The sequence below is a fragment of the Pseudorca crassidens genome, chromosome 3 (genome assembly GCF_039906515.1).
Source record: "Pseudorca crassidens isolate mPseCra1 chromosome 3, mPseCra1.hap1, whole genome shotgun sequence".
Classification (NCBI taxonomy): Eukaryota; Metazoa; Chordata; class Mammalia; order Artiodactyla; family Delphinidae; genus Pseudorca; species Pseudorca crassidens.
This window is the reverse complement of record NC_090298.1, coordinates 98,174,809-98,189,890: the sequence shown is the minus strand read 5'-3', so window position 1 is coordinate 98,189,890 and position 15,082 is coordinate 98,174,809. Positions and strand designations below refer to the sequence as shown.

General features: G+C 33.8%; 1 protein-coding gene across 5 annotated transcripts in view; it reads right to left on the bottom strand.

Moving 5' to 3' along the window:
• DMXL1 (Dmx like 1) overlaps positions 1–15,082 on the bottom strand; it is a 262,636-nt gene that overhangs the window by 155,441 nt on the left and 92,113 nt on the right. For 3 of the 5 annotated variants that reach the window (XM_067731511.1, XM_067731506.1, XM_067731509.1), the window contains 4 exons: positions 12,846–12,908; positions 4,082–4,168; positions 1,401–1,522; positions 892–1,033 (listed from right to left, as the gene is read on the bottom strand). In XM_067731511.1, the coding sequence (XP_067587612.1) occupies positions 892–1,033; positions 1,401–1,522; positions 4,082–4,168; positions 12,846–12,908 (414 nt within the window). The remainder of the gene's footprint in view (positions 1–891; positions 1,034–1,400; positions 1,523–4,081; positions 4,169–12,845; positions 12,909–15,082) is intronic. The other 2 variants (XM_067731507.1, XM_067731510.1) reach the window with 1 other exon arrangement.

Sequence of the window (15,082 nt, the reverse complement as noted above, 5' to 3'; positions counted from 1 at the left end):
ATCATTTTTATTTGTTCAAAAAAAGAAAAATTTATTTGTCTCAGCATCAACTAACAGTTATTAGTTGATAACCATTTAAAAATATTATCTAGACTAGGGGTTGGCAAACCTTTTTCATAAAGAATTAGATAATAAATGTTTTGGACTCTATGGGCATATAGTCTCTGCTCAGATACTCAATCCTACCACTGTAATGTGAAAGCATCCATAAACAAAATATTAAAAAAATGAGTGTGGCTATGTTCCAATAAAACTTTATTTATAGACAATAAAATCTGAATTTCATATAATTTTCATGTGTCACAGAATACCATTCTTCTTTTGATTTTTTTTCAACAGCTGAAAAATGCAAACACCATTCTTAGCATGTTGTCGATACAACAGGTAGTAGGCAGGATTTGACCCATAGGCCATAGTTTGCTGAGGCCTAATTTGGTTCCAAATAATTATTACTTAAAATATAGCTCTTTGTATTTTCAATTATTTATTTAAAATAATTTTTGTTACCCTTTTCAAATGAAAACATATTATTCTTCAAATCAAAATTTATAATTTCCAACAAGTATGACTTATTAAAAAAATTAAGAATTAAAAAAAAATATTTAGGGCTTCCCTGGTGGCGCAGTGGTTGAGTCCGCCTGCCAATGCAGGGGACACAGGTTCGTGCCCCGGTCCAGGAAGATCCCACATGCCGCGGAGTGGCTAGGCCCGTTAGCCATGGCCACTGAGCCTGCGCATCCAGAGCCTGTGCTCCGCAACGGGAGAGGCCACAACAGTGAGAGGCCCCCATACCACAAAAAAAAAAAAAAAAAAAATTTACATCATCTTTTATCTATTAAGTTAGAGAGAAAAACAGGACATTTATACACAAATATGTTTAACTTTACATACCACTGATGCTCCTCTGCCAGTCTGTGTACTACCAAGCCATGGCATGTTAATTGGAGTACCAGGATTGCTATGTGTGTATGGGGTTGTACCCTGCACAGCTGTTAAATCATCACGAGCATGTATAACCAAGAAATCTTCTGACCTACAAAGGAATATCAGCCAGAATGAAAGCAACCCATCAGTTCTTCATTTCTTCTGTTATACCTGAAAGCTCTAACATATGACTTTGTATTTCCCTTTAAAATTAATTTTCTTCAGCTCTGAACTCTCAACTTACAGACAATAATTTCGTACGTGAACAATTTCAGATCCCTTCACCTATTCTCTTCTAACCCTCGATTCCCTTCTTTAAAGCTCCAGCCACCCCTTCTTTACTCTTTAGCGTATCAATTTCCACTTTGCTTACAATCTAGGACTATTCCTTTAAAAAATCATTTGAAAGGTATAGTTCTGTGGATTTCATTATTCGTACTGCAATGTCACCAAATAAAAACAAAGTATAAGGGTACCCTTTGGTTTCCATTTCTATATCATCATCTACCCAAGTATAGATCTGTGTAGCCAGAATTCCAGAAACATCTAGTTCTTGAACATCATGGCTTGAAGCAATTGCTATGCAGTTTCTATTCGCCTGAAAAATAAATCATACAGTACTTTTTAAATAAAAATGCGTAACATGTATATGCGCTACTTTTGAAAATGGAGACTACAAAACAGCCTCTAGAAATGATAACTTTAAGGTATAGAATAAATAGTATTTTCACAAATATTTTAAATTAATTTTAATAAATAACTTTGAGTGAAATAATCATCAGCTTGAGCTTGGAGATATGTTTATATTCTAAGAATTCCAGAGCATTCAACAGAAAGTCAGCTATAAATGGAAATGCACATGCCACTTCATTTCTTCTCCCAGCACTGTCTCTCTAGTCTACTAGAATGGTACAATCTCCTTAAGGTTTGCACAGTTCAGAAATGTGGAGTGAGATGTTGAACAATATAGGGGCCCTGGGAGGTAAGGAAAGGTAAGGGAGATAAGGAACTCCAAACTAAAGAAATAATGGTGAATTATTCAAATAAGATGGTATCACTTTCACCTAAAGCCTTTCAATCTTAGGCAAGACAAACAGAATTTGGGAAAGGGTCACAAAGAAGAGGTGAAGAAGAGTGAGGGAAGTATGTCAGAAAAAATCATAAATGAAAAGTTGGTCAGACTAAATGATAGAAAATTTTAAACATCTACAAATTTAAAACATGTATCTCTAAAACAGAAAATGAAAAGATATTGACAGCAAAAAGAAAACAGGATTAGTATTTCCATTATGTAAAATGCTAAATACAAACTAATAAGAAAAAACTGAGACCCCAGAGATATGTGGGAAAAGGATATTAACTAGACTGTTGGAAGGTAATTCTCCATGGGACTCTCCACTTTTGTATGTCTTGTGAGTTAGCCAATGACTGCCTTTGTTTCACGGTATTATTGCCAGGATGTCTATATAGCTATAGTCTCTCCCTCCAGATCAAAAGGCAGATAAGCTTAATGTACATTAGAAAAGATTTGGGTATCATTGGCCTTCTTGCTGTCCCTTTGTGGGAACTGTACCTCAGGGAACCAGAGCAAAAATGCTAACATTCTAGTTTTTGCTATTAGTAATAAACTGTCCTTTGTCTCTGGTCTTGTGTCTTCTAACAGTATCCATTAAACTGTGAAAGTTAACTTGTTCCATTGAATGCAGGGGAAAATCTCAGATCATTCTTGACACAGATAATTCACAACTAAACAAATGGGGAAAAGTTCAATCTCATCAGCATTTTAAATTACTGCAATTTAAAGCAAAGGATATTTCTTAGCCACAAATTTAACAAAGATGTAAAAACAATATATTTGAAGAAATAAAAATTAAACAAGTACACTCTTACAGAGTCAACAGGAGACTTTGTATATGACTGTTCATTACTATTTACTTATATAATATATCCAAGTAAGAGAAAAAAGCTAGTCTGTTTTATAGCACAAAATATTAAAACCTTATTTTCTTCAGGGGAAGGAACTGACTTGTTGAGTGTAAATAATAATTTTATATTTGTATTGTGTAATATGTATATATCATATTATATAGATACTACATCATGAGAACTGCCTGGCTAAGGGGCGAATCCCAAACTTGCCTGCTATGAACAGAACTAGTCACTGTTAGGGAGAGTCTATGAGGAATATGAGATGAAGAACACAGGTAAAGATGAGGACAGAATGACAAAGGATCTATCTCGGTGAAATCAAAGAAAAGACAGGCATAGGGAATTCCCCAGTGGTCCAGTGGGTAAGACTCTGCGCTTTCACTGCTGAGGGTGTGGGTTCAATCCCTGGTCAGGGAACTAAGATCCCACAAGCCGCACGGTGAGGGCAAAAAAAAAGACAGACATAGCATAGGAAGATGAAGAATCAACTAGAAGTCCCTATACATTTTGCAGTAAGGCAATTAGGGAAGATAGGAGGGGAAAATGACTAAGATAAATTTCAACCTTGGACCACTGTACCGAAGGCTACCTCTTCTGTAAGTAGCTTATAGACACCTCTAAGGAGGATATTGAGTAAGAAAGCTAAGGAATACAAAGAAAACACTCTAGTTGGGCAGCTATTATAGCTGAAAGTCAAAGAGGGAGAATTTCTGTGAGTCACATATAAGCTTAATTTTGATCTATACGAAGAATCACATTCAACATATTCATATAAAGAAAACAGGAAACATTTTCTTTGGATTAGCTGCATGTGTTGCATAAATTCTAAAGGCAGGGGGACTTCCCTGACGGTCCAGTGGTTAATATTCTGTGCTTCCACTGCAAGGGGCATGGGTTCGATCCCTGGTCGGGGAACTAAGATCCCGCATGCCAAAAAATAAAAATAAAATAAAATAAATAAATTCTAAAGGCAACTGCATATATAAATACTTGAGACCTCTCTCTGTGTAGTAATAAAACATTTTATCTGCTATATATCCAAGATCAAATAAATTATCAAACAATATAATCATTTTATAAAATAAAAAATGTATTCACATTGCAATTTAAGGAGTAGAAAGTAGCTCTGGGAAAGGGAAACACTGCTACTGAATAAACTGACAGAACAGGAGACATTCTCCAACTATGAATACTTAATCAAAGAAAAGAAAAATGTCTATGTACTTACTTTATTAACAGCAAAGGCAGTAATTATATCAGATTCCTTATGAATAATTCTTGCTTTACCTCCAGGATATCCCGAATCTGCTTCTATCTAAATGGAGGGAAAGAAAATACAAAAATACAGTGATTTTAGTAAATGAAAAAACATAATGTATGTCAGTCTTTCATTTAATACTTGCATAAATTAAGAAACTTTTCAGGTATTTCAAATCCAAAGGTACTATTTTACATGTTACTTATTTCTAAAACAAAATTTGGCAAGAGGAATTTACATCTTTTCAAATTTGCTTTTTCACATATAAAAAGATCATTGATATACAACTTCATTAACTGCTTATGTTCTTAAGCTGCAATAAGTTAACTTTAAGACATTCTAATTATTAACGTTAAGATAAGTTTACCGCGTTTCGTAGTATTATAATCCTTTGATATTTTAAATATTTTAATATTAAAAGGTCAGAAGGTAAATATCTTAGGTTTTGCAGACCAGTAAAGAATTATGTTGCATATTCTTTTTTAAAACAACCTTTCAAAAATATAAAAACCATTCTTAGCTCATGGCCTACAGAAGAACAAGTAGGACACAGCCAGCTGAATATATTTTACTGACTCTTTATCTAAAATAACTTTTAATTTATTAAAGGACTCTGAAATCCGGAAAGGCATAGTAATTTGCCCAAGTCAGTAATCATTTTAATAGCTGAATAAACCATAATTCAATATACTTTGGACAAGGGAAATATTATTTGACCTTTTGCTTACCCCACAGAAGGTATATACACCTTTCAACTCAGAAGAGAGTACTGTATAAAATCAACATTTACTAAAATAAACAGAGGTAAAATGAAGAGGCAATTGTTAAGAGTTGGAGATGTTACTTAACGTACTATTTTGTTTCATTTTATTTTATCCTAACCTTCAACCTTTAAAATGAATTATTATAAATTGTTTCACAACTCATTGTGCAGTGCAGAAGTTATTAATTTGAAATCAGAAAACAAATTTACTTCCTGGAAAATTTAGATAAAATATCACCAATCCCCATCCATTGTTTGACCACAGAACTGAGTAGGGTGAGCAGTATTTTTAAAAATGGCAACTAAGATGACAGTTCATTTGCAAAGTTGAAAGAGACATAATCAAACCAAAATAACCATATGCAATCAAAACTCATAGTCACTGGATGTAAAGATGTCAAATATACTCTAATCTTAAATGCAACTGGATAACAAACATGAAAGAATTTCACTGCTCGTACCAGCATTTAGGTTGATTTGAGAAGTCAACTTCTTTTCTAAATAAAGTCTTAGTTCTGGTTGAGGTCCATCATCCAGTAAGAATGTCTAAGTCAAATTCTGTAATTTCATGACCAAAATCCCAACTTAACCACCTATCTGCCTGGTATCTAAAGTACATTAAGGGTCCACTACTGGGTGTTGAAGAAATTGGAAATAAAGACAAATGATATTTCCATGGAATAGAGGGATATGCTATTTGCTGGTAATGAATGGGTGGGTGGAAAATTTCAGTTTCACCGGCAGCACTTCTTCAAACTTTACACTCACAGAGAGGAAAGCATGAACTTCATAAACGCTTCTTCAGTGTGGGAATACATTCCTGTCCTTTCATTATCTAGATTTACTAAAACATTGTTTCTCAATAGTGCGGTCCCAAGAAGATCTGTGTGAGAATCAATTAAAGGGGGTGGGGTGGGGTAGAAGGAATGGTGTTTGGCATCAAGAGTTTATGCATATTCAATTTTGAAAACAATCGTAAGTTGTAGGAGATGAATTTGGAGAAGTAGGCACAGTTTAGCTTGCATGGGGCCTTAAAAGCCATAATAAAGAATTCAGATTTTATTTTAAGGTTAGAAAACCATTGGAGGGTTTTGATAATTCTGGATGTTGTGGGACAAAACATAAGGGGCGTGAGACTGGCTGCCAGGAAACTAGTTAAGAGGCAACTACAGTAGCTGAAGTAAGAGGCAGCGGTGTATTTGATTAGAGGAGTAGGAATGGTGGTACTGATTAAGTGGTTAGCATTAGGATAAATTTTGGAAATGGGCTGAGACTACAGTAGTGAGTAAAAGAGAGGAAGCAAGGGTGACTCCCAGTTTTCAGACCGTTCTCAAAAAATGATACTGAGACAAAAGTGAAGGAAAGAATAGGTTTAGGTTGGGATTAGGGGAAGACAGAAAATTCTATGTTTTGACATTGAGGGGGAGGTAACTAATAGATTATATATGCAAGTCTGGACTTCATGAAATGAGCAGGGCTGGAGAGAATTAAGAATTATAATTTGTATGGAAACACAAAAGACACTGAATAGCCAAAGCAATCTTGAGAATGAAAAACAGAGCTGGAGGAATCAGGCTCCCTGACTTCAGACTATACTACAAAGCTACAGTAATCAAGACACTATGGTACTGGCACAAAAACAGAAATATAGATCAATGGAACAGGATAGAAAGCCCAGAGATAAACCGACACACATATGGTCACCTTATCTGTGATAAAGGAGGCAGGAATGTACAGTGGAGAAAGGACAGCCTCTTCAATAAGTGGTGCTGGGAAAACTGGACAGGTACCTGTAAAAGTATGAGATTAGATCACTCCCTAACACCATACACAAAAATAAGCTCAAAATGGATTAAAGACCTAAATGTAAGGTCAGAATCTATCAAACTCTTAGAGGAAAACATAGGCAGAACACTCTATGACATAAATCACAGCAAGATCCTTTTTGACCCACCTCCTAGAGAAATGGAAATAAAAATAAACAAATGGGACCTAATGAAACTTCAAAGCTTTTGCACAGCAAAGGAAACCACAAACAAGACCAAAAGACAACCCTCAGAATGGGAGAAAATATTTGCAAATGAAGCAACTGATAAAGGATTAATCTCCAAAATTTACAAGAAGCTCATGCAGCTCAATAACAAAAAAACAAACAACCCAATCCAAAAATGGGCAGAAGACCTAAATAGACATGTCTCCAAAGAAGATATACAGCCTGCCAACAAACACATGAAAGAATGCTCAACATCATTAATCATTAGAGAAATACAAATCAAAACTACAATGAGATATCATCTCACACCAGTCAGAATGGCCATCATCAAAAAATCTAGAAACAATAAATGCTGGAGAGGGTGTGGAGAAAAGGGAACACTCTTGCACTGCTGGTGGGAATGTGAATTGGTATAGCCATTATGGAGAACAGTATGGAGGTTCCTTAAAAAACTACAAATAGAACTACCATATGACCCAGCAATCCCACTACGGGGCATATACCCTGAGAAAACCATAATTCAAAAAGAGTCATGTACCAAAATGTTCATTGCAGCTCTACTTACAATAGCCAGGAGATGGAAACAACCTAAGTGTCCATCGACAGATGAATGGATAAAGGAGATGTGGCACATATATACAATGGAATATTACTCAGCCATTAAAAGAAATGAAATTGAGCTATTTGTAATGAGGTGGATGGACCTAGAGTCTGTCATACACAGTGAAGTAAGTCAGAAAGAGAAAGACAAATACTGTATGCTAACACATATATATGGAATCTAAAACAAACAAACAGAAAATCGTCATGAAGAACCTAGGGGCAAGATGGGAATAAAGACGCAGACCTACTAGAAAATGGACTTGAGGATACGGGGAGGGGTAAGGGTAAGCTGGCACAAAGTGAGAGAGTGGCATGGACATCTGTACACTACCAAATGTAAAACAGATAGCTAGTGGGAAGCAGCCGCATAGCACAGAGAGATCAGCTCAGTGCTCTGTGGCCGCCTGGGGGGTGTGATGGGGAGGGTGGGAGGGAGGGAGACACAGGAGGGGGGAGATGTTGGGATATGTGTGTGTGTATAGCTGATTCACTTTGTTGTAAGGCAGAAACTAACACACCATTGTAGAGCAATTATACTTCAATAAAGATGTTAAAAAAAATCACAATGAATATGGTCTTAAAGGTCATCTTAATATAAGGTTTCAAGTCATGCTTATAAAATGTGATTGGGCTGGATAAATGAGGGAAAAAAACCCAAATATGAATGCTAAAAGAGTTTTTATGAGATTAAACAGATAAAAAAAGTAAACAGGACAATTGTGGTTGACATGTATACACTGATGTGTATAAAACTGATGACTAATAAGAACCTGCTGTAAAAAAACTAAAATAAAATTCAAAAAAAAAAAAAAGTAAAGAATTATCATATGATCCAGGAATTCCACTTCACGGTAAATACACAAAGAACTGAAAGCAGAGACTGGAATAGATATTTGTATACCAATGTTCACAGCAGTACTACCCACAATAGTCAAAAGACTGATACAACCCAAATGTCCATTAATAGCTGAATGGATAAACGAAATGCTATATATACATAATGGAATATTATTTAACCTTGAAAAGAAAGGAAATTCTGAAACATGCTACGAAATGGATGAACCTTGAAGGTGTTATACTAAATGAAATAAGCCAGTCACAAAAGTACAAATATTGTACGATTCCACTTATATAGGTATCTAGGGAAGCAAAATTCATAGACAGAACGTAAAATGGTAATTGGCAGGGGCTGGGGGGAGGAGTGGCAGAAATGGAGAACTACTGTTTAATGGGTAAAGAGTTTCAGTTTAGGGAGATGAAGAAGTTCTGGGGACGGATGGTAGTGATGGTTGCAAAACCATGTGAATGTACTTAATGTTACTGAACTGTATACTCAAAATGATTAAACTGATAAATTTTATATATATATTTTACCAAAATTTTTAAAAAAGGAAATCTTATGTGGAAACTGATCTGAATAGTGTCTGGGTTCCACAAAGCTTCCCTTAGGAGTGAAGAAGGGTATAGTACTAACAGACTAAATCCAGGATTCTACTACTATTTCAATTAAAGCAACAGCATGTTTAAAACTATCAACTCTCATTTAGTAAATAAGACTTCAAGGGTGGAATGAGCTCGGTGTCACAGAACAGGTCTATAGAAAAGCTGTACTCCAGGTCTCATTAGTTGTTTTCAGTTACTAAGACTTTCTACAATATAAAGCTGTATGCCTGGAGTACTTCAGCACTACTCTAATGATATAATAAAACGAACATGAAGATGAGATCTAAAGACTATCAAAGGCATACTAGAAAGAAATGGGAAGCAGTCAGATGAATATAAAATGACACCAATACCCAAAATATTAGGGAATATAAATACTAAGAAATAATTTTGTTTTCAAGATTATAGCAGAGAAATGAGAGGTAATAACACCACGGATTCTACTGTGTATTAAAAGGATAAGGGAATATTATGCATAACTTTACATCAATAAATATGACAACGGAAATGAAGCAGATAAATTTCTTGAAAGGTATGGACTACCAAAAGCTCACTCAAGAAGAAACTGAAAACCTGAACTGCTCTATATCTGTTAAAGAAAGAAACTGAAGTTGTAGATTTAAAAACTCCAGGCCCAGAAAATTTCTCTGGTGAATTCTACCAAACACTTAAAGAAGAAATAATACTGATTCTACACAAATTCTTCCAAACAATTAAAAAGGATAGAACATTTTCCAACTCACTCTGTGAGGCCAGCATTTGTTAAAACACACACACACACACACACACACACACACACACACGAAAAAAAACAAAGATAAAACAAAAAACCCAAAAACATTAAAAGAAACTAAAAACCAGTATCTTTCATAAACATAGGTACAAAAATTCTTAGCAAAAATTTTAACAGATCGAATCTAATAATATATTAAAAATATACCACATCATGACCATATGGTTCTTACCCTGGGAATGCAAACTTGATTTAACATCAAACAAAGCCATCAATCTACTTAGCCATATTAAACAGACTCAAAGCAGAAAAACCATATGATCATCTCAACAGGAGAAAAAAAAAAAGCATTTGACAAATTCCAACATCCATGCCTGATTAAAAACTCTCAACAACCTGAAGAAAGAAAGAAACTTCTTCAGTCTTATGAAGGGCCTCTAAAAAAACCTTACAGATAACATCATACTTGATGACAAAAGACTGCATGCTTCCTCCCCAAGATCAGGAACAAGATAAAAATGTCTGTTTTCACCATTTCTATTCAATACTAGACTGGAAGTTCTAGTTAGTGCAGTAAGATAGTAGGGTATTAGCATAAAGATAAACAAATAGATCAATGGTCCAAAACAGAGTCCAGAAATAAACTTCCAGATATATGTCAACTGACTTTTTAAGAGAGAAAAGCAATGCAGTGGAGGAAAGGATAATCAAAGTGGTGGGACAACTGATACACAGATTTAAAAAAAAAAGTAACTACAATACATACTTCACACCGTATTAAAAAATTAACTGAAACTGGGTCATAGGTCTAACCATGACTATAAAACATCAACAAAGCAGGAGAAAATCTTTGTGACGTTAGGTTAGGCAAAATTCTTATAGAAAGAAAATCCATACACAGAACAAATTTTGATGAGCTCCAATATATCAATTAAGAACTTCTGGGGCTTCCCTGGTGGCGCAGTGGTTGAGAGTCCGCCTGCCAATGCAGGGGACACGGGTTCGTGTCCTAGTCCGGGAGGATTCCCACATGCCGCGGAGCGGCTGGGCCCATGAGCCATGGCCGCTGAGCCTGCGCATCTGGAGCCTGAGCTCCGCAACAGGAGAGGCCACAACAGCGAGAGGCCCGCGTACCGCAAAAAAAAAAAAGAAAGAAAAAGAACGTCTGCAGTTTAAAAGAACTTGTAAAGAGAATGAAAAGACAAGAAATCATCTAAGAGGAAATATTTTAAAATCACATATCTAATTTGTATTTAAAATACATAAGGAACTGTTGAAACTCAACTAAGCAAACATACAACCCTATAAAAACAGACACAACATCTGAAAAGACACTTCAACCAAAAAGTTACACAAATGGCAAATAAGCACATGATTAAGATGCTTAATGCAAATTAAATCCATAACAAACTACCAGTACACATCTACTAGAATGGCTAAAATAAAAAGGCTGACCATACTAAGTGTTGGTGAGAATGTTAAGCAACTGATTTCATATACTGTCGCTGAGAATGTAAAATGGTACAATGGAAAATACTTAAGCAGTTCCTTAAAAAGTTAACCATACACCTACACTATGATTCAGTCGTTCCATTCCCAGGCATCTACACAAGAGAAATGAAAGCATATGCCCATACAAAGAAACCTGTGCATGAATATGATAAGTAGTCTTATTTGAAATAGCCCCAAAATGGTAACAGCTCTAGTGTTCATCAACAGGTAAATGGACAAACAAACTGTGGTATAGCCATAAAATGAATATAATTCAGTGATAAAAATGAATGAACTACTGAAATAAACAATATGGAAGAATTTCAAAATAATTATGCTAAGAGAAAGGACACAGAGAAAAAAAGACATATTGTATGATTCTATTTACATAAAATTCAAGAAAATGCAAACTAATCAGTAATGTCAGGAAGCAAATTGGTAGTTGTCTGAGAGAAACAGGGCAAAGTTAGGAAGGGAGAAGCAAGGAAGGAATTAAAGTTTTGAGGTTGATGGATATATTCATTATCTTGATTGTGATGATGGCTTCACCAATGTATACATATGTCAAAGTTGACCAAACTCTACACTTTAATAAATATGTGCAGTTACTTTAAGTCAGGTATACCTAACAAACCTGTTTAAAATAAAACTGTAGCAGATGGCTTGGAAAATTCTGGCCAAAAATTGTTATGATGTTAACCAAACAGAATGACTGCCTTTTGATGTAGTGTGATGACTACAGAAATACAACATTCTGATTATTAACATTTTATAAAATCTGTCAAAAGAAAAGTCTTAGGATAAGAATTCATGCTAATGTATAGACTATAATAATTAATGAGTACCCAGGCAAAGAATATTGTTAACTGATTAAAAGTCTGAATTACGTTCCCTCAAAACTTCTGAAGGCCATTAGAAATTTCCAAAGTTAAGTATGGACGGCATATATTTACTTTGCCAAAGTTTTAGTTACAATATACACTTTATATCAAATCAGTCTTTTTAAATTAATTGCATAGAATCCTTTGGGAAAGAAAAAGAAGTGGAAATTAGTAGCTTCAAAAAAAATATTTTGAAAAATCATTCCCCTAAAAATTACTCTGTTGAGATTGTCTTAAAATAAGAATATGAAACATATAAATTAAATACCAACCTACTAAAAGTTGTATTTGAATGTCTGATCACAGAACATCTGGGAGTTATTTTATGATTGTACAAATTCTCATCCTTTCTGCTCTTATTCTCAAGTACTCTGAGTAGTTACTATGCATAAGGCAATGTGCTATATGCTACTGATACCAGTAAAACAAAGGCTACATAATAGTATTTGATATATTTCAAGTAATTTACATCATAGGAGAGAATTTTATCTTCAAAAGTGATACTTGCAGAAACAGAACAATACTACTATACTTCTATAATACCTACTGTAATTACATTTTATTAAGAACCTTAGTTTTATTTACTCAGAAAAATCTGCAGCCAAAACAGGATACATTCAACTCCCTTTAAAACTGCATTGTCTTAATAACAAAACAGAAACAATTTTTATGATTGCAATATTTAACTTGTTAAAAAAAGAATAATTTGAGGGAATAGTAATTTAATTGCATTAGAAACAAAGTCCAGTCCAAAACTAAAATGCAAACACTTTGTTTTTCTTGTTAAAGAATGCAATTTCTAATTTCAGTTGAATGATATTTTGTACCTTATTGATGTTTGGCTCCTCCATCATAGAATTTTTGATGGTTTCACAGCTGTCCTCTAATGACTTCATCAAGAAAGAATAACCACATGACAAAGAGTAAGGATGAGATGTAACATGCAAAATACTGGGGATATTTTTTTTAATTTTATTTTTAACTAAATTTACTAAAAAACAACACTGGACTGAGTTATTATTTTTTTAATTTCATATATTTTAAAAGAAGCATGTGTGGGGATGCATGATTGGGGTTTGGGGAAAACTTAATCCGTCGGAACTCCTTAACTATCACTATAAATTTTATTCTATTTCTTAAGAAATTTTTACCCACTTAACTCATTTGAAACGTTGACATTAAAGCAAGATTGAGCCCAAAGTACTTTATACTACAAATTTCAGAGCTACTAGTGCCAGAGTACTATCAACTGAAAATTAAAGTAAAATTGCTCTCTTACACACTATTAAGCCTTGTCTCCATTATGATACCTCATTCCTCAAGGAAGACCTCCTGATTAGAAAATTTTTGATTCCTAGGTTTCTAATTCTCTCCTTCTCTTGATTTAGCCAGAAACAGTCAATAAAATGCTTGGAGACACATATCATTTTTAAAAGGGGATATTAGCACTTGTTAAAGAAAGAGATGGTTCAAGATCTTTAGTTCTCAGAAAATGGAAAAAAAAAAAACAGAAAAAGGAATTGGGGATAAAAATGACAGCTGCCAAGCATTTTTTTTGTTGTTGGTTATGATTCAGATATAGTCTATTTGCAGCTATCTATACTTTACTTCCAAATAAGCACAAACAGGAAAGAACTTCTATTTTAAAAATGCATGTGCCAGCAAACTACATTATATACGAAAAGAAAAGAACTGAGGATACACCAGGATTTTAATGTCAGATGAAGAAAATTTCATTTCCAAACATGTAAAGGAATAAATAAAACAGCACTCTCAAAATACTCTCCAACATCTCCCACTGAAAATTCAAGGCCTGTCACACATCTGTTAATATTTCCTAACCATCTGAAAAGTCAGGGACTTGGGCTCAACTATTTAAGTATAATCATCATTTTATAAAGCAGAGAGATGGAAGGTAATTTTGTTAATACCACAAAAAGGCTAGTCAACTTTCCAGTAAAGATTAAATAACTTTGTACCAACTCTATAAAGTTAATATTTTATTTAATTCCATCTAATCTATGTTTTACTACATAAAATTTTTCTTTTCATATTTCCTTTATCAAAATGTCACTATCATCAAGAATAAAACAACAAAGTAGTAACAAATAATTTCTAATAACTACCATTAATCACGCCAGGTTTTATATAAGTTAAGTTCTGCTAATCAAAGTACTGTAAATCATATTCATTTTAGAGATTTAAAAAAACTAAAATCGGAGAAAATATTTAGCTTAATGATAGCTATAAAACATTCAGTGCAACATTCATATTCATGCTTCTGATTAAAATAATTACAATACAAAAATAACTAAAATTTTCTTAAGATATCATGAAACTCCTAAGAAAACTAAGAATAAAACAGCAGAGGAATTTAACAGGAATAGTTGTACTCATTTATCCATTATCCCTCCATATGCATTCTGGCTTGGTTATGCTCCTCTATTTCCTTAATGACTCTATTTCCTGATTCAACTAGACAATCCAGTGGTAAACTAGTTTTGTTTTGTTTGTTTTGAGAATGATTTCATTTCCCAAATGCACTAAGTATATCAGCAGTGGAGAAATGTTTTTATCTTCATAACTATATTAATCAAATACGGCAACGGTTTTTAAAAAATGATTTTGTACTTGAAATTACTATGCCATATTTGCATGTTCATATTACACGGCACATCAAAGAAATCAAAGAAGTAATAACAAGCAGAGTAAACATGCCATTTGTACAGAATGCAGCAGTGCTTCATATACCATTATCAGGATGCTTTAACTTGTAATAAATTATTTTAGGCAAAGGTATATTTAAAATAAGAAACATTACCTCAGCAGTAAACATATTATAGTTACTCTGACACTCTTATCTAGCACATTCATTTTTTTAGCACATTCATTTTTAATTTTATTTATCAAAAAAATTTCTTAAACTGTTTTAAAGGGAATTCATATACTAAATATTTAAGATATATCTGACATAAGGTTAAAAAGAAATACATTAATTTGTATTATATCTAATTGTATCTATTGTTTGCCTAGATTTCAATGTTATACTAAGGTACACATGTCA